The following is a 27,723-nucleotide window of genomic DNA, read 5'->3' on the forward strand; positions in this document are numbered from 1 at the left end:
ACAGGAGTGGAGTTACTAGCAAGCCCTCTCTGAATCCAGAATTCCAGCTGCCTGCTGATGAAACTGCTACTGCTAAACGCCTTGCTGTATGTAATACATGATGCAAGTAGGAAAGTTTTTTCACTTGACGACTCATTGTGGTGCCTTCAGACCTAAAACCAGTAGGAGCTTCTCAATACTTCTCATACAGGGAGGTGTGCACCAAAACAGCCTGTGTTCCCTCCATGTGTTGACTGGCTTTGAACTTACAGTATCTTTTGGGAACAGCAGTGCTGAAGGAATAATGTGCAACTTTCTTGGGCAGTGGTAATAACAGAAAGGGAACTATACAGTTGGATGCATGAAGAATCTACTTACTAATGACCATAAATTACATAGTGGTAAACCCCAAAAAGCTGTATTCAGTTTTGATGCATTAAGTCATGACAGGAGTTAAAAACAGCTGAAGATACACTGTAATAGTAAGACAAGGTTTTCTTACAAAGTAAAACTGCCAAAACTAGAAGCATGCCACTGAAAGAAGATAATTTAAAATGCAGTTTTTCAGATTACAAAAGTGCCATGGAGGACTCAGTCTCCTCTCCGCTCTGTCCAAGACATGGGAGCAACAGGGCATCATGCACCATGGAGAGCAGCAGGTCGGCTTAAAACAAAAGGAACATTTTGTTCTCGCAGCATGCTCTGGCCTGTGGCATCCATAGCCACGGGACGTCACAGAATCAAACAAAATACCTAGCTTTTTAAAAAGGGACTGAATAATTTAATGGCCAAAACCAACATTTCCATGCTAAGCGAGGGGTAATCAAATCTTGTGCTTCAGGATGTAAACTGATCGCCCAAGGAGTCAGAGAGGAATTCTGTCTCCTCACTCATCATACAGCTTCTATGATAGACCAGGTATTGTGGGTTTTTCCAAATTCCCTTTGAAGCACCATGTGTAGGATGGCGCTGAAGACATAACACTGGTCTGGAGGGACCTATGATTTCAGGTGGAATTGCAAAGCTAAAGCATTCCTCTCCTGAGGATGCATCAGTAGACAATTAAGTAAAAGGACTAATCAGAAAAATCTTGTTTATGTAATACCTTCATCCACACAATTGACAGAAAACTATCGGAAGAACTGATCCTAATTCAGTAACATACCTTGTCTGTGACACTGCACACATTTCTGCACCATGCTAAACACTCTCCTAAAATCCTCAGCCCTTCCCAAGGGAAGCTCTTCAAGTCAGATGGGATACTACCCACAAAGAGTCATTAAACCAGGTGTTAGATACAGATGAGCCAATTCCTCACCTCTACTGCAAAGCATTTGTCACTCATATCAGTGGGAATGCTCAGAAATCTGGATCTCAACAGAAGGATTTTTTTTAAAAAAGAGAATTAGAAGTCAAAACATAGAAGATATTAATCTGTGTTCTCTCTCATTTTATAAATTGCATACCTTTAGGAATCTCAAACAGAAATCCCAGTAAGACTTTTACATAATTTTTCTTCTGATCATGTTGTAACAATATATTTTGGATGGTGAAAGTTCATTTTAAATTTTAAGGCCTCTGTGAGGGAACTATCTAGTCATGCCATGAGCTGGCTATTCACCTACAATAGGCTACAAGTACCATTACCTCGTTTTAGAATTATTTACCCTGCCTCCACCTTCAGCCTCCCGAAGTAGGCAGTGGTGTATAAGAATTTGCCTATTTTCACAATGCACAGCAAATGTCTTGTTCCAATCTTATGGCAACATAAAGAACCAAAAATTAAATACATATTGACATTGATTTTTCTGAGCTTTCTGTCAAGATGTATGTTTTCTATATTCATCCACAGCACTTAGTCTGAGTAAAAAACAGTTTTCACACTTTGCTTCAGCCAGTCTTTGTTCAATAGCAGTTCCTGGACAAATTAACACAGAGTAAAGCCAGGTTTTGAGCTGTTTTAAGATGAGCTTTTTCATGACCTAGTTGATCATCTCTTGACTGCCAAAGACTAAACACAGTATACTTAATTAGTAAATACTGAATGGAATTGAAAATTGAAAAATAAAGAAAACAAATTCAAACAGAGATTCTTGACTATTAAGTGGGAATGAATTGTAACCATAAAATAGAAGCATCTAAGATAGGGATGTTTCCAATATGAAAACTGTCTAGGTTTTGTTTTGGTTTGGTTTTTTTCTTTTTATGATGTGATGGCTTGATTGGCAGATTCCTCAGCTAGACAAAGAACCTCAACCCATATCCCATTGAGTTCAGTGGAAACAGGACCAAATCCAGGCTGAAAACCATCTGTCCTTTATCTGAAATAAGTTTTTGTATATTTTGGGTTATAAGATCATTCTGTAATACAGTTCTCATGCATAGTGTATCACCTTATCAAACAATCTTGACTTGGAGAATTACGGTGAACTTACATTAATATGGAGAAAAGTATACAATAAAGCACCAGAGTGAGAAGCACAAAGCAAAGAAGCTCCGTGTTTTATCGTGACTTGTACAGTATTGCAGCTAGTTATAAAACCTCACATTTTTCCATGAAACCAGGTTCTACCATAAAAACCAGCATGCCAGCCATTTCATTCATAAAATCTCTCCCTCAAGCATTATAGTTACTTATATTGTGAGAAAGTCCAATTCAGTTCCAGGACTAGGAGATTATTTTTTTTTTAAATGTAAAAAAAAAGTTAACACTGATTTTCATCTCTTCTCATAATATTAAAAATTATGTGTAAAGCTCTGCTAATCTGGTCTCTGGATAGCGCCCAATCTCTTGCCACGTGTTTCTGTTCTGGGTCTTGCCCTACGGGAATTTCTGTCAGCACATGCTCAGGAAACAGTTATACCGTTCACTTTTTTTTTTACCTTTTTTTTTTTTTAAGACGGACTCTATCTGAAGTTGGTGAACCTTTGCACTAATCACTGCCAGGTGCCTCTGGCTACGTTTCTGGAATGCAAGGAATCTTTTCCTTCTCTCCCTCTTTCTTCCTTTCTCCTCTTCTCCTCTCTCCCTGATATACAATAAATCCTTCGTTGCGGATCACCTCCCTGGGCATCATTGCATTTTATTGCCCTTATCTATAAACAATGAGCAAACAAGTTACTGGGCTGTGACACACTGCCCTTCCTACAAGGCCTCAGTCTCTGCTCCATGATGACAAGGTACGACGCTGTGTTCCTGTTTTTCTCTTTTCTCCCTGTGCTTCTGGCCAGCTTGAGTAGCTGTCTGCTGTTCAGTGACTCAAGCTCTATTTCTGGCTCTCCCACTAACACAGCGTAGGACATATCTCTGTACGGAGCATCTTTAAAGCAGGACTGAGGCAACGTCAGCCTTTTCCTAGCTTCTAGACAAATACAAGATACTATTTTTCATTCAGAATACCGCCTTGGATTATTTGAATCCAGCTCTGCATCTTCACTCATCCACACTGTGAGCAGTGCCAACAAGTGCCCGTGCAAGGCGTGCAGGAGCTGGGTAGCTACGAGGAGTAAGAGGGGCTTCAGAAACATTATGGAGAACGATGTCCACAGGACCTTTAAGGTGACTGAAGAGTCTTAGGTTATTTAATTGCTTTAGAATATTTTTAATAATACCAATAACAGTGATACGAAAACAGCCTCAGGTTCAAAATTACACAGGAGCCAAAGGAGTCCTTTCCTGGTGCATGCAAAGGCTTTCTGTGCCGGCCGTCCCTTCAGGTGCGGAGTGACTTACTGAAATACAATCTTTTCTAACAAAGACTCATGCACGTCTCAGTTGGGCGTGAAGCATAACTCACTATTTTTGTAATGCATTTCATTACCTAAAGAAACTCACACATAGACACAAACATGTTTTTTCCATGTTAAATGAATATCTCTGCAATTGTTCTGACTTGACACGTGCAATTTCTGCAGAACAGTTAATTATAGTGATCATTATGGGAACTGCACCAATCTAAAAGACGTTTTTATTTATAAAGGTTTGTTCAATAATCTTTGAAATGAAGCTGATGAATCACTACAGTGGAAGACATTACACGTAAGGGAAATTTGAAAACTTATTCTTGCTAACAATCTATCAGGAAAATATATTTCAAAAGTAAAAAAAAAAATCCTTATTAATGTGGTGAAGATATATCAAAACATATTTAAATAAAGAGCACTGCCTTAGGTACAAGTGATTGCCAGGAAGTCAATTACAAAGACATGCAATCAAACACAGATATTGTCTACTCAATATTATCCAGCATGTACTGCCTGCTTGACTGATCAATCCTGTTTTAGTAATTTAAAGTCATTATTCTCTGGCAAGTGTGCAGCAAGGTGCTTCCAGGAGCAGGTAGATTCTGTACTGGTAGCTGATGTCTGCCTTCTTCAAGTTTACAGTCTAAAAGGCACTATACTGAATACTGGGAGATGTTAAGATAACTTAAATAATTTGTTATACCATGGTAAATTATTGTGTTTGGCATATCTGGTTTACATCTAACTGCAGAAGTTTCACTTAAAAAACAAAACAAAATTTGGAAAAAAAAAATCAGCTTTACAGATGTTAAGCGTAAATTTAACCAGATAAAATCAGCAATGGCTAAAATCATTAACATAATGCAGAATGTGGCTGAATCCATCTGAAACGCTTTCTGAGTTACTCTGACCAACTCCTTTAACCTCCCACCTTCTCCTGTAACTCTCTTATTTCTCAACCCAAGGTCGTTCCGCTTACAGTGTCTCTTCTGGGCAGGCAACACAGCGCTCACTTTAAGATGCACTGATGAAGGCGCTCTAATGAATGTCAACCCAGCCCACCTATTTCTGCTGATGGCCAAACAGTATTTTACCTCATGATCAAGCACTAAGTTATTCTTAACCATGTACTGTTGAAGTAAGCCTATGCTAATGCTAATTTTGCTTTAAAGGGGGAAAAACTGTCTAAGCCTATCTGGACATGATTATAAATGAATTCCGATCACATTTTGTACAATGAGATAAATGACTGGGGATTTGAAGCCAGATGCTTTTAATTACTGATTTTCTTTGTTACATGAACCTCAGCTCTGCACCTGTACATTGTTCTTTCTTTGGACAGATGTACTGATGCCCCTTTTGCGTGCTCAGATCCGTAGCACTGAGATAAATTGTGATGGGTTCTTGGCTTCCTCCACTGAAAATGTTTTCAGCTGTCAGAGATATCTGTTTCTTGTTATTGGTTTTAGTGCTTTTGAAAGAAAGACTAAAACACTGACTTGTGTATTCTATTATAAATGAAGAGTATTCTCCAGTGGAATCCACAATGAATGAGTGATGTATCTCCTTGGTCCTAGGAACTGTTACAAATGCTGTGTAGGTATTCAGTTCTCCAGAGTACTTCTGGAGAGTAAAAGTTTGTTTCCTACAAAGAATCAAGCAACATGCCAGTTCCTAGTAAATTTATTTATGTGAGCTCACAAGCTTAAAGACTAATAAAAATTAGACATAAGTAGTTGACACCTAATTGTCTCTTAAAGTAATGAGAATTAGGTACACAAATATATTTTCCTACCTGGCCTGGATTCTGGCAGTTCAAGGAGAGAGCATAACGTATTGCAAAGAGTCTCCTCCATTTCTTTTACTGGTTTTGGGATGATTTCTTTGATCTTATCCCTGAAACAGTAATGCTCCAGAAAACTAGCTGCTTGCAAAGAACAGTGAAACTCTTACAGCCACAATGTGCGTCTGTATGAGCATCTGATGAGCAAGCACCCACCAAACCCTTTGTATGCCATCAGCATCTACCAGGAAACCTGAAGCCAAAAGCAGTCCCACAGCGCAGAGATGTGAGGCTGGTGGAGAGTGCTTTCTTCCAGCTCCACAGCTCGCTGAGAGCAGGTAGAGGGGCTGGACCAGATTCTTCTGAAATGGAGGCACCCGACACAGTCGTGGCAATGTACGTAACAGGGCTGAAATACGGGTAGGAGCTGGCTTACGGTCTCTTACTGCCAAAGTACAACATGGTGGTTGTACACACACAAATCTAACACACAAGATTTTATCCTGTATATCTGTTTTCCACCTTAAAAATATCAGGAATTTCAAATCTGGCGTCCCCTGGTTGAGCAAGAAGGGAGGCTTTGTGTACCTTGTGTTACTTTACGTAAAGAGAAATGAAGGACTACATTTTTAACATTTTCTGTGGTATTTGAATTAACAGGTGCTAAGAAGCAAGCAAACACAAATTCTGATGTTTAAGCAGCCCGATTAAAATATCTCTTTTCACTTGATTATTTTTAAGCCCTGTGATTTCTGTATGGGTAAGTGGCTCTACAGGGAGGTCTGGAACACGGTTTGAACTGGTTGCAGTTAGCTGGTGAGAAGCCTGGGCAAGGAGAGTTGTGTACGCTCCTCCCTCTAACCTTGATTATCTAATCCTTTATATTAAAGGCTCACAAGACTGGCTTCAGAGTTCTCATTAATCATCACCTACGGACACCACAGATGTCTTAATCCCACTAGTTCTTCATTTACTGTTGGGTTTGCAGAGCAGAAATGACCTAAATTACCACAGGAATACAGAAAAATAGTTTGACTTTCCTTTCCCTTGGAGACACATCACCTTCCCAGTGAAGTTATTATTTGTCAGTACCCCCAGCTCCTTTTGAGAACATAAGTGCTGTTTGTTACGGGCGACGCAAGTGACAGAGGGCCTCACACTCACACACAGAGGGACCGTGTTCAGATCCTACAAAGTGACCTTGTTAGGTCATTAAGCTAAATTGGTGCAAATCCTTAACTTGGTGCCACCACTCAAACTCACTTAACTCTAATCGTATCAGTTTCATTTAAGCTGATAATTTATCACACTAAATATTCTAAACTGGAATTTACAGAGATAGCTTACAAGTGAAACCAAGTACATTTTTAAATTGCTTAGATAATTACCCCTAAAAAGATAAGAGTGCAACATTCACCTAAGATTTAATACTAAAAGCTGGCTTTCCATCTTCATTCTGCTACAAATCAAAACAGACTATTTTTGCAATGGGCAAAGGAAAACTAGACATTATACATGGCATATGCTACAAGAAATGCTAAAGTAAGCCTTTGATAACTGAAATAAAAAATAAATTATATTTAAACCTGGATCACGACAGGCCCACTTTCTGGATGCCAAAATATTTCCCAGTCACACACTTTCAGTTTAATTAATATCAATATAAGTAAAATTTTTTGGTCTAGCATGCACTTCGTAGCAGAATTTGAAAAAATACTCTCCATATTGTATAAAGCCAGTATAAATATATTTGGTAATGAAGTCAGATTTTGTCAGAACATATTCAAGTGAATTAGATAATTTTGTCAAACTATTTAAATGTCTTAGCAAACCATTTGGGAAAACTGACTGCTGCACTTGGTATTGACTTTGGCAAAGGATGGTATAACATCGGGCTTTTTAAAAAAAAAAAAAAGAAAAAGCCTTTAAATCAAATTCTGAATCTTATGTCAAACTTGAGTAGACTATTTGTACTCTGTCTTATGTAGTTTTTGGCATCTTGCATATTTGATGACTCAGTAATTAGATGTCTTGATAGTAATAATTTGGTTCATTCCACAGACTAAAACTATGCAATCCAGCCTTGTCATCGCACTGATTCACAGCACAGAAATTCTTTGCATTTACTTAAACATGAACTCTGAGACAGCTGACAAGTGAGGCAAAACATGATATATGTGCCAGAAAGCTGGAGCAGTTAATATGAAGAAAGGTAGTGTTAGGTGTTTCTTTCCTGTTGTAAACCATATATACGTTATATGAGTAACGGCATACTGCTCTGAACTGGCAAAGGTGTAACAGTTCTGTAATTCAGGGGCTCCAAGCGTTAGATTATTAAGTGATTTTGCCCAGTTAAATGGATGAATTTTTTAAACAAAACTGTGCTAAATGAAATTCAAGGACTATTAGTTCACACTAAGTTTTCTGTATTGGCAATTAACATGCCATGTATGGGCTTTATTTCAGCAGTCATTAACAATGTAAGCAAAACCAATTAAAATACAGCAAAAGGGTCCTGAACTGGATATGACAATGATGAATGCAGATTATTTTGAATTTAGTAAATGGTATTTGAGATGCTGAAATATTCCAAGCCATTATGTCATGAAACTAGACACCATGTTTTAAAATAACTATTAAAAATACATTCCACTCTCCATCTCCCGATGTTTGGTTCATGGTTAGAAATCTGTTATCATCTCACTCTTACATTTTGCAATAGGATATTAACTACAGTGTTTTTGCAAAGACTTTACATTGGTATATAAGTACCGAGATAATATAACAGCACTGTTGTCTCCTCTGAGAAAGAATACCTATTCCACTAGCACTGAAAACTGGAGAGACAGTTCTGATGTAAGCTTGATGTAAGCTTTGGCCTAAGCAAATGATCAGAATATCTGTGAAAGGGGCTCAGTGAGAAACTCAGCTCACGCAGCGTGGTGTTTCTGCTGAAAGAGAAGTCCCGTACTCTGGAATGGAGGCCTGAGGGGCAGCAGGGAGAATTCATTTGGGAGCTTCAGACCTCTCAAACTGGAAAACTGTCTGTTGGCCTCATTCTGGTCAAGTCCTTGCTTTCATTTCTTATTAACAGTACCAAATTGTGAAGTGCCTTAGAAATAAATCCACCTTACTGACAGCCTGTTAAATCCTTCCCACACTTCCTTAGTTTATTTCATTATTGGTTGTGGTTTTTGTCTTAACTCTCCTAGGAAGCCCACCCTAGAACCAACTCAAAGAAGAAACAGCTGAGCAGCACACTGGGCAGCAGTGAGAGGAACGGATCCTACTCTCCCAGACTCAAGTAGCCTCATTCCACATGGAAAGAATAGCTCGTGGATTACCTTCACTTTGGGACTGTCTGTCTCCATTTTTCCTGTTTGCGCTCACTGCCTTCTCTGCTACAGAAAACTTCATATTTTTCTGGTATAACTTCAGTCTAAATCAGCATGCCATGACTCTGCCATGGGCACGAGTCTGCTGACAGGAAATAGAAGGTCAGGAATGTGGGTGACAGGGCAGGGAAGGAGGAGGGCTGGGCACAGGCATCTTATGCGACCATTTCAGTAGCTGAGGGACAGAATAAGTCTGTTCCTGTGATGGGCAGGTATGCATCATACACTGGGAGGGCGCACTGGCACCTGCTACTGGCATAGGTCAGAAGAGATGGCTGAAGGAGCAGCAGGGTACAGAAGATTAGCTTGCTGCAGCATTCATTCCATGATTAAGAAAAAAAATAGAGTAATTTGTTCTTAACTGAATTTCCTCAATCAGATTGTTCTTCAGATACTCTAGCTGTAATTTTCCTTACCATGTCCCTTCCGTGCCACATACACCCTGCCTTCTGCCCTTTGCTTAAAGCATGCAATTAAAAACTTTCTGGGCTTTCTTTTCCCCACTTAAAAGAAGGGATGGGTCAGTCACTGGACGAGGATGGAAAACTCTACGTTCAATTGCTGTATTTACTAAAGAACCCCAACATATTTTTAGGAAACAAGATCTCCTAATCTCCCTGTATCCCACGTTCCCATTAGTAAAGCAAAATCAGAGTCCCCTCCCTGTCCAAAGTGCTGGAAAGAAAAACTGTAAGTTTGATGCTTAATTTGCCTGAGGCTAGGCACCAAAAAAAAATCTGAGCAAAAAGATTAGAGTAGAATTTTGTGGCTTACAGAGATTCTTTGCTGTGGAGAAGATGTTATGAGACCCTTGAGCAAACGGGGCTTTAGATACTGTAGCAACGCAATCTATACAGTCAGTGTGATAATATACCCTTCCCTGATTAGGAGCTTACTGGTTAATGCCTGCTGCTGAGAGACGTCGTACAGAAAATCTTATCAGAGAGCAAGGAAGTGAGAAAGCCTGCCTCTCTGACGCTAAGCCCAAGTCTTACTAAGGCAAACACTGCCTTATTCCTGAGTGAGTCATAGTTGAGCTTTTTACCCTTTAAGAGATTTCTCATTTTACCTGAGAAAAGTTCTCTGCACTTATCCAAACCTACAAGAAGTCATCAAGGAAGAATTAAAAAACCAAACCAAAACAAAACAAAAATCTAAATGCAATTTCATTCTATGAAGAAAAAAAAAATCTCAGTGTGTTTTGCTGAAGACAAGGACAAGGCCTTGAGAACCTGATAGTGATGTCAAAGTTTGCTCTGCTTTGCACAGGGAATGGACAACATGACCTTCTGAGGTCCCTTCAAAACAAAATTATTCTATGGTTCTAAACCAAACAAAATTGCTTAGTTTGGGCCGTTGTTTTTCATTTGAACAGCATCCATGCAATATAAAATAAACAATTAACCATTCATTATCAAGCCAGACAGAGGCCAAGCATGTTTCACACACATACCCTTCCCTGGCGCTCTCCAACGGTGACTGATGGTGATGTGGACTGGAAAGGGCAGAGTCGAGTGGATGGTGTCTTGAAGGGAGGTCGTGAGGAGGCGGCAATACACCTGGTGAGGGACCGTTATGGTTAGCGCTGGTACCACTGTACATGCCTGTGAACACACATCATTTTGCAAAGTAAAATAAGCAAGGAAAGAAGCATCCAAGTAAGTCCTTGAGAGTCCCCAACTCCTTCTCTATCCCCCACCCGACTGAGACACCAACACACAGCAGCCCACTTCTGCTGGGGGAGTCACCTACCCAGAGACCTAGTACATCAGTGAATATTGCTGTGCCTGGAACCGCACTCAAAGCTGTATCAAGGTATTTTGCAAGTGTGTGTCTCCCCTCCAATCCTCTCAGGTGGTCCGTTTCTTCCTTGTTGTGACTGCACACCTGTAAGGGCTCCTCCTAGCAGCTGGCAGGACTCTCACCCTGCCTTCACCATACTTCTGAGTGAGAACCCACAGTGCTGGTTGTTTGCAGAATGATGGAGCTCATACTGACAACAGTGGTACATGGTACCTTACCACCATCACATCAGACACTGAACTCAGAGCACTGTGTTTGTTTAAGGGGGATCAAAATTTGGAGTTTTTTCATTGTCCATTTAAAATATTTTAATTTGACTTTCAATTAGTATGCTGCTGGACATCCTACAGTATTTAAAAATATCACATTTTTATACAAATGAAAGCCCAATAAATTAAATGTGAAGAGGAGTGAGGAGAAAATTTTAATGAGATCAGGAAAACAACACGAGTACAGAGAGGTACTGAAGGAGTGTTGATGTTCCGTTTTTTTTAGGACTCTGGCTACTCTCCTCTGCCATGGCAGTCAGGAGCCAATGGTCAAGTGTCTATCATGCCCTCATGCACATACTTTGTTGAGGAAGCTTTGTTCAGGACATCTTGAATTAAGATGCTGAGATTAAGTTTTTTTCTTATAGTCTCCTTTCTGAAGAGTAAGCCATGCCCTAAGACAGTCTAGGCTATCTGGCGGTCAGGGCCTTGACAGCGACTTTTGGTGTGAAGGCTGCACTGCGGGCAGGCATCCACAATGAGGGGCGATTGCAGAAGTGCTTGCTGCCTGGTGTTATGAACTCTGTTTACAAATGCCACCCTATGGCAGGGGGAAAAAAGATGTGGCTCCTACTAAGTGCAACTCTTGGAAAAGTCTAGTCCTTCTTTTCTCACTTCCTCTGCCCTTCTCCTCTTCTTAAAGTTTGCCTACAAGACCTCCCAGAGTTTTGGCCCATGAGTGCATGCCTCCCAGGGCATTTGCACAGAGAGGAGGACCAGAGCAGCCACTGTATTCTGAAGGCTGTGGGAAGCAAATGAAGTTTGCCAGCTCCCACAGTGTCCAGCTACAGCACAGAAGACCCCACACTCCCTCTGAGGCCTAGTTTCTTTGCCTTCTCTCCTCCTGCAGCATTCACCTTTCCTCTCCCACTCATTGTGTGCAGAGCTACACATTCAGGAAGACAGAGCTGTATGTCAGCTGTGCGTGGATGTGTCCCACTGTCACTGACAGGGTTCTGGATGGCACTCCTCCCAAACCCTCGCAGTGACACGGAACATGCAGAAAGCATCATGAAAATCTGGAGCCATGGGGAATGTGTGACAGCCCTCTGGGCAGATAAGACACGGCTGAATGTCAGCATCTGTTTCCGTGCGACTGAAGAGCAGAACCACTACGGCAAGATTCCAGCCACCTTTGTCAGGGACTTCAGATGAGTCAAAAATCTCTCATGAACAATGAGTCCTCAGCTGCTGACAGATCTAAAGGAACAAAAATGAACCACATCATATCTGTCTCCCACTAGACAGAACATTTGTCAAACAGCCAGTGAAACCAACTTGCTTTCTGCACTGAAAGCCAGACAGAAGGGGCTTTAAGTAGTCAGATGTTCCCAGGTGATGCTAGGATTTATTTGTCAAAGCCTTTTCCAATAACAGTGAGTCAGTAGCTAGGATGCTACTGACTTGTGAAAATGTAGTTTTTCTACTGGTGGCTTCAGTCCATTTTATAATACAATAGTTTCCATTCCCCTCAAATCCTTACTGTTCATACATTCATTATCAGGCTTGAACCAAATACCAATTTGACCTTGACTGTACAGTGTCATTTCACACTCCAGATGTATTTCCTGCAACACGCAGTTCAGGTATATTGGCAGTACAGCCTGGAGGAAACCACTAAACCTAAAGAGATGTTTATGCTCTCTAAGGCTAGCAGGCTACTACTGGCCCCTGTCACTAACTTGTAACTCTCAAAAGATAGTTTTAGCAGTGTGGTAGCCAGCAAACACTTCAATGTTTTATCTTACAGTCCCACCCCTGAACAGTTCATGAATGTTTAAGAGTTCTCTCCTGGCTGCTTCCAGACTGTCTCACCTGCTGAGGATGGTTCAACTCTTTGCTTGAGGTGCTTGAGAAAGACAGAGTAGCAGAGTACCTACAATCAGCTCTAGAGAAGCAAGAAAATATTAAAAAAACCACCCCACACATCCATATGTCCAGGAGATGAGTTCTGCATGATCCCATGCACTCAAACCCACTCCACTAGAAAACCAAATGAAACCAGAATCCCTGTCACCTCAAGTTTCTGCCATGCCCAACCACTATGCAGTTTACCCATCTGTGGAACTACCAGGGTGGACACCCATTGCCTGCTCTTGGGCTTGAAAAGTTGTCTAGCTGTGGGCCTCCTGTCCTAGATAAAGTAGGGCTTCTTCCACCTACCCAGAGTTTATCCATCTTTTGACTTACTGATCACACCTTCTCTAGAAAAGGCCCCTGCTTGGACTGTATGTGTGTTGAGGTTTGTAGGGTTTGTTCATCAGTGAGTTTTCCTCTTCCTACATCTTTGTTTACCACAACAGCCTCACTCACGCTCAGTTTGACACATGGCGTCTCTTGTCCCCCCCACCTCCCTTCCATACGACAGCCTGTGCTGCCTGACCCCACAAGCCGCTGGCTCGCCTTGCACTGACACCCGCTCTCCATGGCACTGCTAGATCGGCAGCCTACCGCAACATCAGCTGAAGCATGTCAGGGTAAACCCAGCTGTCCGCATATCCTCCGTGACACTTTGACAAACGTGCTGCTGCACGTGTGCTGCCTGCTGCCAAGCAGCCTGTGTCACAGCCAAGCCCTGCCTGCCACCTCTCCTGCAGTGGGAACGCTAATTTTGGGTGCCACTCTCTGGTATCCAGCTGCCAGTATTCATGAAACTTGTCAGAACGCAATTATCTCTGAGGCGTATGTCAAACATGGTTGAGCTCGGTGAATGGATTTAAAAAAATAGTCTGGGGAAGGGGACTGACACACATGTGGACAGAGAGGCGAGCAAAATGATGACATAAGCCTTGCTTCCTAAGGAAATGGGACTGAACCCTCACTCCTGATTTGTGCAGTGCGTGTCCCTCAGACACAGGGCTAGCGGGAAGAACGGGAGGAGCTGCAAGGCTGCTCTGGTGTCGGACACGGCAACGTGTGCTCCTGGGCCTGCTGGCGAGGCTCTGAGGCTGCACCGCCTGCCATTTGGATGAGGCCTCATCTGCCCCTGACGCTTCCGGATAGTGCGAAAGCCGACACAGGAGCCAACATAGGCCAAGAATCGACCCTATTGTTCAACTGCTTCACTTGCAATTTTGATTTTTGCTTTTGATTCTAAAATTCTATGATTCTATGTCAAGAGGGAAAGAGCAGTTGTTATTCCATTTCTCAGTATAATTTTCAATACTTCTAAAATATCTCTTATTCTACAGTTTTTCTTACTTTTTTTCAGCAGTGAGCTATAATATTCTGAGTACCTGAGGTCACACAGAAGCCTTTGTAGCTCTTATGAATGACTACTCCTGCAAGTGCAACTCACTTCGGGACAGTGCACCTTGGGCCTCTTCACACATTGACTGTCCCAGCTTGTAAATATATGTCATCAATCAATATTTTAAATGGCTTGGCCTTTAACCTTAACATCTGTTGCCAAAACAGTACTCTCAGCATCTGTGACTAGCAGCTTTTTTTTTTCTCCCAACTGAGACCAGAAAAGCAACAATAAAACATGCTCAGAGAAAATACCCGAGTGGAATGACCTGAATGGAGATACTTCCTTTGCAGAGAGAGTGAAACAAGCTCTTGGGTACAGCTAGACTTGAATGCGTCCAGTCATGAAGCATCTCACTTATAAGGAGGGGAAAAGGAGGAAGATCTAAGCAAACAATGGGTTCCTCTGACTGCAAAACATTCTTCTGTTCACTGTCTTACCCAGACCTAAGCACAAACCTGCTTTGAAGTCGGACACAAAGGATGGGAGCTTTTTAAATATTTCATTTTTCCTGTGATTGGCTTTCATCCCTGACATATTTAAAATGTGCTTTAACTTGGAAAAAGACAAAAGTGAAACTCTCCAGGAATCCAAGTGATCCCTAAAGCCCAGAGCTCTGCACATTAATAATGTGGTTTCTTTGGGGAAAAAAAAAAAAAAAAGAAAAGAAAAGAAAAAAGAAAGTCAACCTCAAAACAAAAGCCCAAACCTTGAACATTTTCATATTTTCAAGTGGAATCAAGAGGACATAATGTACTGTATTTATTCATATAGATCCTATATAGAGTATTATAGCTGATTTCTCCAGAAATATTGCCTCTGTTTATTTGAAAGAGCAAATGTGCAAGCATTGCAGACTATAGGTGGCAGCAAGCATGTCCTTATGCTTTAATTCTGTAAGGATCAGCACTTCAGTTTATACGCCCTAAATAATGACAGAGGAACAGTTGTGACTATGGAATTGTACTACACATAGTGTGAAGAAACTTCCGTTTCACTGTAAAACAGTCTTTCAAATCTTGATTTATTTTCCCTGGCACTTTTTCATACTGCGCATGTGATGGGGTCTCATATGGAGTGACCCGGTGGAAGAATCAGGAAAGATTTACTAGATTTTTTTACAACATCCTGGTGAAGGATTGATATAATCACCACAGAAATCATATTAGAGAAAGCCAGTATTACTGATGGATAAAATCCTTAATTTCACAAGAGATTCTCAGAAATTACACTGAGAGGTTAGGAATGGTCTGTTTATCTGTAAGCTAATAACTTTTTTCCTGTTTTATTGTCGTCTCTTGAAATCTGAGGCTGTTTCTGAGGCTCTTAAGTGCAGCCTGTTGTGAGGGAGATGTCATTGTCACTGGTCTTTCCTGTCTTGCCTGGAAGCAAGAGGGCCAGCCATGCTCCAGCTACACCTGTCAAGGGTGCAGAGCACAGGCCACGTGCTGCCCTCACAGATCTTAGGAGTGCAGATGACAAAGGCAGAGAATGGAAATAATCTCCCCAAGTCCCTCCAGCCTTCTGCCACTTTTTGAGGAGCCACGTATAAACCATGAGTGCAGACTCCCAGGGGAACGATGTATTCTGTTCATGAATTACATTCCAACATTTCAGTGCAACTTGAACTAGAGAGAATAGGAGATGGTCAAGTAGAATGCTTTTTTTTGTTTTAATTTTTAAGACTGGGGAGTGAGGAAAAAAAGCAGGGGATTTATTTCCCAAGTAAGTTTTAGTAATTTATTACTTTGCTCTTATGAAGCAAAATATATTAATTATATTATATTATATTATATTATATATTAATAAACTGTATCAACTGTTCCCTTTGTGCAGGGGAACTAGCACCAGGCATTTTTGTTTTCCAATCCCAGTTTACCATTGCATTGCTCTAAGCCTCAACAGAAACAAGCTAGGGTTTGTCTGGAAAGCTCACACTCAGCTACAGAATCAATTTAAAACATATTTAGTAATACCAAGTCAAGCCTCTCCCCCACAGTGGAATTGAAAGAAGATAAAATGCATCTTAAAACACAACAGATTAATTTAGCTCTAACCTAAATAATTTTATGAATAATTTTGGATCATAATAGTAGTGCACATTTTCTAATATTGACTAAGTTTGAAAGTAAAGTCTTCAAAAGCGGCAGCCCTGTCTTTTTGTGTCTCACCTTGGCTCTGCTCTGCAATCCAAAGACTTCCTCCTATGAGGACAGGCTGAGAGAGTTGGGGCTGTTCAGCGTGGAGAAGAGAAGGCTTTGGGGATACCTTATTGCAGCCTTTCAATACTTAAAGAGAATTTATAAGAAAGATGGGGACAGATTTTTTAATAGGGCCTGTAGCAACAGGACAAGGGGTAATGGTTTTAAACTAAAAGAGGGTAGATTCAGACTGGATATAAGGAACGCAAGCAGGTTGCCCAGAGAGGTGGTGGATGCCCCATCCCTGGAAACATTCAAGGCCGGGTTGGACGGGGCTCTGAGCAACCTGATTGAGTTGAAGATGTCCCTGCTTCTTGCAGGGGGTTGGATTGGATGGGCTTTAAAAGTCCCTTCCAACCCTAACCATTCTATGATTCAAACTCTCCTCTGCTCTTAGGCATAGCATGTGCTATACCAGACTCCACATTGCTGCCCCAAAATTAGGAATAGTCTGTCCAAAACTGAGTTCAGTATGCATTATTATTTAAACAATTATAGAATGAAAAAGTGACTTATATCAGTTACATATTTTTTTTTCTGGAGATTTTCTCCAGACCATACAAAGTGCTAGATATAAAGTGTTGCCATCTATCCATCCCATTTCTAATACGCAGCTGCCATTAAAGAATGAATAAGATATTGGGATGTGTCTGGAATGTGACAGAGAACGACACAAGAAAATTAACAATGATGGCTTATAAATCAAGTGAATGACGTAATCTGGAATCTTGTGTGTAGTATAGGTTATACCATCCCCAAATTGATATTACAGTTAGAGAAGTTTCAAAGGCAGTAACATGAATGTTTCTCCAAAAGTAGGTTCCACCAAAGTGGACCAAGTAAGCATCTATATGCATGTTCTTCTCATCAAACACCATCTGAAAGTAGCACACGCAAAATTAATCAAGGAAAGTAATTTTTTTTTTTAAAGAGCAGGCTTTACAACTCACCGATACACGATGTTGCTGAAGCCAAGAATAAAATAAATATGAAAATTAGAAAACGGGCTAAATAAAGAGGTTTCAGAGTGAATACAGCTAAGTGAAACGTCCCCTGCTCTAATCTCTAGAATCAGTGGAGGGATATAGGGGCCTTCACAGACTGAGGCAGATTACAACTAAACTGATGGCCTTTGGGAGTTCCTCCTTCTCTCTGCTGGCTGAACAAAGAATCGGGAATTGCTACATCCCTGATTTAGGATCCTCTGCTGAGGTTCAAAAATTGTGAATATAAGATCTTATTTTCAGCAGAAGGGAATGGAAGTATCTTTTTCTCTTCCTAGAAAATATATAGAACAGTCTAAGGCACCTGAAAGGGGCCAGCTCTTGTTCAAACCACAACAAAGAAAGGACAGACAAGAAGGAATGAAAGAAAGATGAAATACTAGAAAAGATAATTAAAACGTTTGACATTTCAAATTCAAGTTTTTGCTCCATTCATACATCACCATATTATTTGTTAAATCACACAGTGCATGATAATACACAGCCTCATCAACTTTTCTGCAGCTCCTGAAGAGCTGGAAAACCTTATTGCTGCGTGCCTTTGTCTTTGCTGGAGCACTCCCTTGGCTTTAGCAAAGCTCATGCACCTGCGTTCTGCTGAAGCCAAGGCAAACTTTTAAAAAGAGAACAAATAGATAGAGGCTGACTTTCAGCAGGGCTGCTACCCCTGTCACATGAAATTAATAGGAGCTATCTGGCAGACTAACTCTGAAAAACAAAAAAAAAAAAAGTCAGGCCTTCACAAACAACTCACAAGATTATTTCAGTTTATTCATTTTGTTTCGTTTTTTTCATCTTCCATAGCGGCAAATCAGACCCGTAAGCTTTTCTGCTTTAAATCCTGTATTATATCACACATTTAGCACCATAATTATCAGAAGTATTCTTACCTGCAATTAAATCATGATGACCTACAGATCTACCACATTTCCCATCCAAAATGTGTTGTGAAGATGTGTGGAGCTGTTGTATAGCTAAGCATTCACTTAGTACATCTTGTTCGATATCGGTACATGAATTGAGCTACAATAGGAGGATAAAATAAACATTTTATTTCAAAGTAAAACAAATGACCTCTAATTAAATTAATATGTCTCTGCTTACAGAAAGAAGGAACAAAATGTCACTCTTAGGAACTTGCTGTAATTAAGGATGTATCTATTACTTGGTATTTTTAATTAGAGATAATTTTAGTTTTCTTAAGCGCTCAAGTGTGATAATCTTAAATCAACAACAGTTTGCTTCAGAAAATAATGTACCCTGTGTTTCTTCAAACCTTCCTGAGTAATTTAACTGCATATTTTCAGGCTTTCTGTCGTTTCTTGGGTTCTGTGGCAAAAGGATTGCATCACCTTGTAACTGTGACACTTGGAAAGACATTTGATAGGGAAAGAAAAGCGTTTGTGCTTATCAGATTAGAACTGGCAGAATAATGCGCTGTCAGTAATGTGCAAGAGGTATCACTGATATGTCAGCTGTTCTCCCTGTAAATTAAAGCTCTGGCAGAAGTGACTGAAGCAAACTCTTGAAAACCACAATGTCGATCATATTAAAAACAGCAGGAGATGAGAATTAAGAAAGAAAAGCATTTCTAATTCTCTTTCAAACATGCTGATGTTGCCAAGGTTTTGTCATAATATAGTGCTCACATTACACAAACAGCCATCATATTCTATAGCCATTAATAAATAGTTATTGTCTTTACGTTTACAGTTTTGCATACTGATCTCCCCTGGGTTTGCTTATTCTAAATAAAAGGTCCAGGCAAACCTATTTAGAATTCTGCTGTACAGCCATTTGTTGTTTCAAGATAAACATCTAACATTTGGATCACAAAGTGCATCTGCAGCCAATTAAACTACTACTAAATTAACAGCTAACTTTCTCCTATTTTGTTCTTCTAAAACCTTTCAGAACAACCAAATATTACAACTGCAGTCATCCTCTAAGCTATGAACTAAGTATTCTGGATTCCTTTGATGAAAGTCTAAGCTCAGGGCATTTTATTTTATATCAGAGATGGCACATTTGGTAGCATATCTCAACCAAGACATGTGGGCAGAGCAGCCTGTTAATTTTTCTTTCTTGGCTAAGTCATTTCCACTCAGAACTCCTGGGAAGCTGATATCAACAGGCAACTGCCTTTGCTGAGTCATAACCGAAACGAGCAAGTGAGTAGGAACAGTCTTTTCCCCTTTTTTCCTAAATCTGAAATCCAAAGTAGACTGTCATCATTTCAGTAAACACTGAAATTTACTTATTTGTGAAATGTTGTTGTTTTTTTTTCCTATAAAACATTTAAGTGAAATATTTGGGGGATTTATTATTTCTTTATGAGCCAGATTTGCTTTGGGCCCTTTTAAGAGAGTCTGATCAAAATGCACTTTAGATTTGCTGCTTTTTCAGATGCCTTTTGAATTCAAGTTAAAAAGACACGGGCTCAAGTATTCATAAAGTTATCATGGATAAATGAGACAGGAAATCTGAAGATGATTTCTAACCACTGGAGCAGTGCAGATTTAGATTGGTCTACCAAATAAGGTGTGGGAGGCAAGGAATCAACATTATTTTAAGATAGACTTGATAAGTCTATGGGAGGGTATGTATATGCATGCAGGAAAATTCCTCAAGCTAGAAGATTAAGAGATATGAAACCCTGGATATTTGACATCTTGGTACAACCGAGCAGCCTGAGTTTGCAATTTCTGTGTATTGCATTTGCCCTGTATCGATTCTATGCTTAATGCCTCCCGCTGCTGATGCAGGAAGTACTTTGTGCCCCTCAATGCAAGTTTGGATGTAGATTTTTTCCCAACTTCCTCTGTAGAACTGAAAATAGGCCTCAGCAGGTGACAGAGTGTAACATTGAGGATTGTTCTTTTGCCCAGAGATAAAGGATGTTAACACGTTAATGCGTTCAGCCCAGTACACAGAGCTGAACAAATGCTGTCACAGACCAGCTCTGTGGGGTCCCAGTCATCTCTTTACAAACTGTGTGCATAAAACAAGTGTAATAAACAAGTCTCTGATCCTGGGCTGGTGCCTGTAAGCATCTCCATTTAATAATGAGTTCATTAGCCCACAGAAACCAAAATGCTTACTTGAATCTAATACCGGTGAAAACATAACTACCAGTCTGGGCTTGAAATATGCATTTAAAATATAGATGTGGTGGGAAAAGTGGGGGGTTTTTATTTTCATCTATTACAAGTGCTCCTTTCCTGACATTTCCATAGTGTCCTGGTTTAGTTTAATTTGTGTTTTAGATTATCTGCCAACATGTATTTACTAGCTGATTGCAGAGCCTCAATGCATGGACATTTTATGTGAATGAAAGCAGAATCTGGGCTTGTGTATGAAAGATGAACAGGAAAGAAACGCTTGGAGAGAAAGCGTGAGGCAACTGAAATTACAGAGTGGTAGCCTTGAAAGTGCAAAACTAAAAATTGGACTGGTTAACAGTAGTGACTAAAAACCAACAGGAAAATTAGCTCAACTTAAGTTTCCTTCTAGCGATATTGCAGAAGAAGAACTCTGACTTTAAAAGATATAAAATAAAGGTAAATTAAAAGTAACCCACATCAAGGAGATCTGGAGATGTGTCATTTTTTGCCTGGTGGGTCTTACCTTCTTATGCACCTGTTGTTCTTTGGCTGAATGAGCTTTCACATGTTTGCGCAGAGAGCTGGGGTCGGTGTAGCGTTTGGAGCAGCCAGGAATCTGACAGGCATAGGGTTTCTGTAAATGTGAGGAAAGGGAAAAGATTTCATATTCTTCTGCATCTCTAAATCAGCACAAAGAGTGCTGAAGGATGGCTGTTTCTGTGAAACACAGTGTTAAGCCTGAGCTGTTTGCTCTGACTGCTGTTTCCAGATTTGCTCTGTCTCCTCTACGTACACAGACCAGCCATGACACAAACAGAACCGCACTGACAGCTCTGATTTTGCACTCCATGCAAGCGCTGAGAGCACTTGACACATCTGTACTCTGACATCTTGGATATTGATTACTGAGCCAAATTAAATGCTAATGAGATGTAACTGGATGGGTTTTGAGAGCATGTCTTCTTTTTTAGCCTTTACAGTAGACAAAATGATCACGATATCACCCAGCATGAGTTCTGATTTACATAGGTTTTACAACAACTGTTCCATATGCAGCAGAGCAAAGCCTGAGGTATAGCACACATTTGGTTTCCTTCACACGTTGTTCCTGTTTTCAATAACAGCAGCAATGTCTTTATAGTTTCTAACCAAACAACCTGCATCAAACATTAACATTTGAGCAAATCAATACAGAAAGAAAAATCCACTATTGTTGATTTTGTCGGGAAGGCCTTTCCAGCTGATTTTGGCATCTGGCAGAGCTTGCCACTTTTATGTGGTACAATATGAGCACTATCTCCTGGGAAAACCATCTGGGTCTGAGCAGGCAGTTCCAGTACAGTCTGCTCATAGGAAAATAAATAAATAAAGATGCTCCAATTTAACCACTGATTCTGGAGTCCCAATGACTGAAAGCCTCACCAAGTTCTCTTACTTATGCTTACTCCCAACAAATGAAACTCTCTCTGTTACAGTACAACCTCCAATTGAACATGCAATTACCAAGTTGAACAAAGGGACTCTGGCACTTGTTATTAAGTAACCATTGACTTAAGTGACAGCAAAACAGTGCTGCATGTCAAAGCTCACAAAGTTTTAAAGTTGAGCAGAACGTTCCTTTTTTCTCTACTTTCTTGCTTCATCTGTCAACGTTACCTAACATTACCTTAGCCTTCTCACTTGGACTAGCAACTCCTTTTGGTGTCTTCCCAAAGGCAGAAAAGTGGTTTATTGTGACCTCAGTGTCACATTCTTTAATCCCCTTGGTTTCAGAAAGAAGATCCACAAAAGGGAAAAAAACCCACTGGTTTTGGGAGAGAAGTGACTGTGGGGTAGTTTAAACAAGTTGCTCTGCTCCTGGAGGAGCGATGACATGCCCTTTTTACCGCAAGGACAGATATGTTCCCTTTGTTCTGCTTCTACCTAGGAGAAGGATCTACTTCCAGATGATTTAGTAGAGATTTGATCAAACTAGCATACACCAGTAAGTCTCTGAAATGATTTACAGATTCTTGTTTTGGAGAAGATAAATGATGGAGTGACCTACATTGAGAAGCTTTAAAACCAATTCCAAATGCACTCAATAAGGAATAAGCAGTCTCTATAAACCCCTTTTCTTTGTAAGTACCTCCAGAGGATAAGTATTGCTGCTCTGTCCAGCCAGCAGGCAATTTCTGAAGGAATAATAGAATCATTCACCAATTCATGACCTTACAGGCTAACACAGCACCTACCCAGAAAGTTACAGGGCAAAGCAGATTTATTGAGAGTGTCTGGAACACAGAGAACTGACCCCTGAGGAAAAACTATGGAAAACTTCAACAAATCCCTTAGCAGAAAAACTAGCAGGGTATTTTTCAAATCACTGGTGTCATTCAAATTAGAGATAGAATCAGTCAACTTCGTGATAGGGGAACTAGATGAAAATCTGATTGCCCTTAGAAAGGTTCATGGCGACTTGCTTTGACATTCCAGGCAGTTATTTGTCCACTGAGCTAATGCAGCATGCAGTCTTTACCGCAGCACCATCTTGGAGCTCTGTTATTTTCCACATTCACATAAGCACACAATACACTAAGCTAAACCACAGGACTTCAATTACAGACCTAGTTTTAAAGAACTCGCAACAGAATAGCATGGAGGATATTTTTAGACGTTTAAGAAAGTTAGTAGAAAATCATTACTGTACCTTTTTCCTGATTTATGAGCATTTCAGATAGTAAAGAAAGATATAAAGGGAGAAGAAAAGAAAATAGAAAGTTAAGAGATTTGTCTTCAATATGCACAGATCAACAGACACAGGAATTTTTGCTCATTTTGTTAACTGTTTGAATTATCTTTCAAAACTAATAAATGGCATTTCATTTGTGACTTTAGCTAATAAAAATATATCTATTAGATTCAAGCAGTTAAATTTCAAAATCGTACACTAATTTAGCATATCGACTTTCAAAAGAGACACATTTTAGAACTAATTACAAATTCAAATATCTCAGGTTGACTTTCAAATAAATAAAACATTGTTATTGTAAGTGTGCTTTGGTTTGGAAAATGTGACTGACTTGCTTCTCTTACTTGTTTGTTTTTGCAAGGCATAATGTACATTAGACATTCCTTAATGCTGCACTGTCTGAAATGTGTAACTGCTTAAAAAGTAAATATCAATTAAACTCAAAAGTTCTGCCCCATAAACACTTGGCCAAATGTTAAACCATATATTCACTTCTTTGAAAGAGACAAAGGAACAACTCTGCCTGTTATTCTTTACAAGCTTTACGCTGAGGACTTAACTGGTCTCCAAAGTTGTCTACTTACTTTCTTCACCCATAATATGGTGATTTAATTTTATTGGAGCCTAAGATGGTAGACAGGCTCCCATCTTCTCTGCAAGACAAGTGAGAAGACTTGTAGAGTTTAGCCAGAATCTACCAACTGTACATAAGAAATGAATTTGTTTCCTGCAGTTAATTCTGTACCTAACAAATTTCATATTGTTACGACAGATGTATTTTCACCTTTACAAAATCATGTCCAGAACTGAGATGCATTTACCTTCCACTGAGATGTCTGAACTGCTTTTGCATTCATTCAGAACAGACCCTACCAAAGCAACACAGGATAGGAAGCAAGACCATGACACATGTTTAGTCCAGCAGCAATGACTCAGCTTTCACTCATACTATGCCTTATTCTGATGCTGCCTGTTCTTACTGGAATGAGAACACTGGGAGAACTTGCTGAGTAACTTACTCCTGAGTAACCTATTCATCGGTAACTTATTCCTCAGCATGAGTAAGACAGCTCAATTTGCCTTTCTGTGATCAAGACTTTTTCATTTCTCAAAGCACATACAATTAAAACCAAAAGTACCGTTGCTTATAGCTGAGTTTTCTAAGAAACTCCGCATGAAAAGTCACCCTCCAATTGCGGAACAGGTTGTGTACAAGGACCACTGGAAAACTCAATGCAACTCCCAGTATGAAGTCATACTTACGGTATCCAGGTGTGTTCGCTGATGCTTTGCCCGGTCGCTGGAGTTGCTGAAAGCTTTCTGGCAGCCAGGATGCTGACACAGGTATGGCTTCTCCCCAGTGTGACTCCGGAGGTGAATCTTAAGGTTCTCAAGCCTAGAAAATGCCTTGTTGCACCCTTCAAACTGAAAAATGTCATAAAAAGTCGTTGTAAACTACTATTAAATAAACCATGTGCAGCCACAATGAGAACAGTCTAAGATCCAAGTTGGACATGCAATAAATCAACCAACATTCAAACATCTGTTGAAATTTACGGATGAAACACAACATTTTGTGTTGTTCATTTAATCTGTCACTGAAGACATGGTGTGTAGCTGAATAATAATACAAGGGTTATAAATATCTCACACATTCTGTCTGAAGTACTAAACACTTAAAGACATGGTGTCAGAACAGAAAATTTGAAGAAAGAACAAGTGTTCTGATGAGCTCTCTTAGATGTTAATTGGCACAGGAACCGCTGTGGGCAATAACAATTAGCTGCTACAGACAGAGAGCAAGAGAAGCTATTTGTGGTGGGTAAGAACCTGGTTTCAGATGTCTGAAATACTATACACTGAAGCAGATGAGCACGGACTATTACAAGAAGACCTGATCCATTTGAAGATCAATCCAAAGGAACTCTACTGTTATTCTGCACCCTTTTCTTTACTAGCCGTATCATTCCGATCTGTTCTCAGCATTTATACAATCAGTAACCTGAGCAATTCTGACTTCTTAAGCACCCGTTTCATTAGGGAACTCAGTAATAAAACACTACATAGCACTCATAACAAAAGTCACTGTTTCAAATTAAATCTGAATAAATAAATAATTAAAATTTCCAGCTACTAGGCCAAGGGAAGGGTGAATTGCTTTGCTCACTGATAAGTTTTGGTGCTACAGACAACTGGTGACTGCAGTGGAGGTACTGTCTCCTGCATGATCTTTGGCAACTAACTCAGGTGAGCACAAATGCATGCATGTGTACATTCATGCACCAGCAAATCTATAACACACACTCAGATACTTAACGCATGTGCACAAAGATTTCTGTGCACACATACTCACGTGTAGTGGTGTGCATATACTTTGCCCACCCTGCATTGCAGGTTCATTGCACTGCAGATCTGCTAGTGTCTCTATCCAGCTAAAAACCTGGCTCTTCTGTGACTGGGGAACCCAAAAAAGGTATTTGAGAAACAACCCAGTCCACTTTCATATCAACACTAATAACAATTTTGAATGAAAGTAGGTGTGTCTTAAAACCCCTGTTTCTGGAAGTCAGATGTTTTTGTATGGTTCTTGCTCATAAAGAGTGAAATCCTGACCCTCACAACATTAGTGAGTGCTTTGTCACTTCCTTCTGCTGAGTCAAGATTTTGTTCAGCAGCTTTCTATTCACTACCTGTGGTTCCTCAGATGGCACCACAGAAATCACAGCTTTGCCAATCCCCATCACATTCTACTGATTACGCACACACCTCTCATATCTGACTCAGCTATGGCATCCAGCATTGCAGGCAGAGGGATGGGAAGGCAGTGCAGATGCAGACAGAGCCTAGAACATGCTGTAAACTGCAGGCTCTGATCTCCTGGTGCCTGAACAAGGGCAATTTAAACTACTGATGGACAAAGGTCCATCACATCCTGCTTGGCTCAGTGTGTTGTAAGCATCTCAACACAGTGGACAAAACGATCTGGATTCTCAAGCTAGCACTTCATTTTGCAGGCTGTGATCCATCTCTGGATGCAGATTGGCTCTGCACGCTACAGATTAAGCACACCAGTGCTCTCCAACACACAGGCACCCACACACAGGGTTTTCTGGCAGACTGTAAATTTCTGCCTTTCCCAGCCACTCATACATGAAAAGATCACTATGGCTTCTACTGCCCTAAATATTTCAGTGCCCTGGGCAGATATTTAATCTGTCTGAATGGCATATTTGGGTTTAAGTGTGCAGACAACCCTCTGACATGTATATATTTCCATCTTTCCCCATCACTACGATCATGATAGATCCACAAAGTCACCTGGAGACACGCAGTCTACGGCTTCAGAAGTTTTGGGTTTTGGCCATGACTCCCCTCTGAACACTTCAGCTGGTGCAGGGAGGCGGGGAAGTTTTGGAAGTGACCAGGCCACCAAGGCTTAAAAAGAAACAAACTTTCCTCTTAATCACCACTAAAAATCTGGCAAGGATTCAGAACGAAGCAATCTGAAATGCGCAAACATGCTGAAGTCCATTAAAAATAAAGCAGAGTTTGGCAAATCCATAGTTCTCATAAGACATTGCACAAAAGTAGTCTCTGGAGTTAATGTTCTGATGTCCTAAAGATCACTTGTTTCCTCTTTGTTCCTCAGCTTTCTCACCTCTCACTATCTTTTTTCAGTCTCCTGTGATTAGTGTTGTGTCCACAATGTCATATCATCACCTTCAAACTAACATCATCCCTTTCATTTTCACTTCAATAGACCAGCTCTTCTCAGTTTTACTCGCCAATACATAACCACAGGATAGGGTGAGAATGAGACCCAGAGTCTACAAAATTATTTTGCAGCTCAGCTCTGCAACCTCATTCTCCCAAATCCCAGGTGAGCAGAAAGACCAAATTTTTCCTTTCAGTTGTTCATCCTGTTCCCCGACATGTGCCATTCCTTCCACTCTACGTGAGCAGACACTCCCCTGACTGCCAGGAGTCCTTTCTACATACTCTACTCCCCTCTCTAAAATAGTTTCTGGTTCTCGCATACAGGCGTCAAAAAACCTAGCCCAGAAGGACAATATATAGCAACATTCCTTGGTACTGGGTCTTTGGGACACTTTATACCCCGTTGGCACCGGAATCACTACAGTGACACTCCACAAGATCCCTCTTGTCTCTGTGTTGCCTCAGGCCTGGAAGATCTGTTAGGTCACAGAAGTAATTTCTCAGCTCTTCAGTCACGAATGGAGGACCTTGACCCTCAGAATGTTTTTCTACTGGATTACCAGTCTTCAGCACCATATCTACAGCCTAATGCAAAGTAGGAAAGTATGCAGAATAATCCAAACTAATTAAAGGTCCAGCTCCATTCTCATTGATGTCAGTAGCAAAAATTCCAATGGCAAATGTCCTAAAACATCTAAACACAAGCTTAATGTAAAACACATGAAAGCACATATGTTTAAGAG

At 40.4% G+C, this 27,723-nt stretch overlaps 1 protein-coding gene across 1 annotated transcript in view; it reads right to left on the reverse strand.

Annotated features, from left to right (window-relative positions):
• The window catches only part of GLIS1 (GLIS family zinc finger 1), a 201,999-nt gene that overhangs the window by 15,013 nt on the left and 159,263 nt on the right, over positions 1–27,723 (reverse strand). The window contains exons 4-7 of the mRNA XM_086753693.1: positions 24,527–24,688; positions 21,056–21,166; positions 18,319–18,451; positions 10,355–10,505 (exon numbers count right to left, since the gene is read on the reverse strand). Of these exons, the coding sequence (XP_086609819.1) occupies positions 10,355–10,505; positions 18,319–18,451; positions 21,056–21,166; positions 24,527–24,688 (557 nt within the window). The remainder of the gene's footprint in view (positions 1–10,354; positions 10,506–18,318; positions 18,452–21,055; positions 21,167–24,526; positions 24,689–27,723) is intronic.

This window comes from Chlamydotis macqueenii, chromosome 8, assembly GCF_036417535.1.
Source record: "Chlamydotis macqueenii isolate bChlMac1 chromosome 8, bChlMac1.mat, whole genome shotgun sequence".
NCBI lineage: Eukaryota > Metazoa > Chordata > Aves > Otidiformes > Otididae > Chlamydotis > Chlamydotis macqueenii.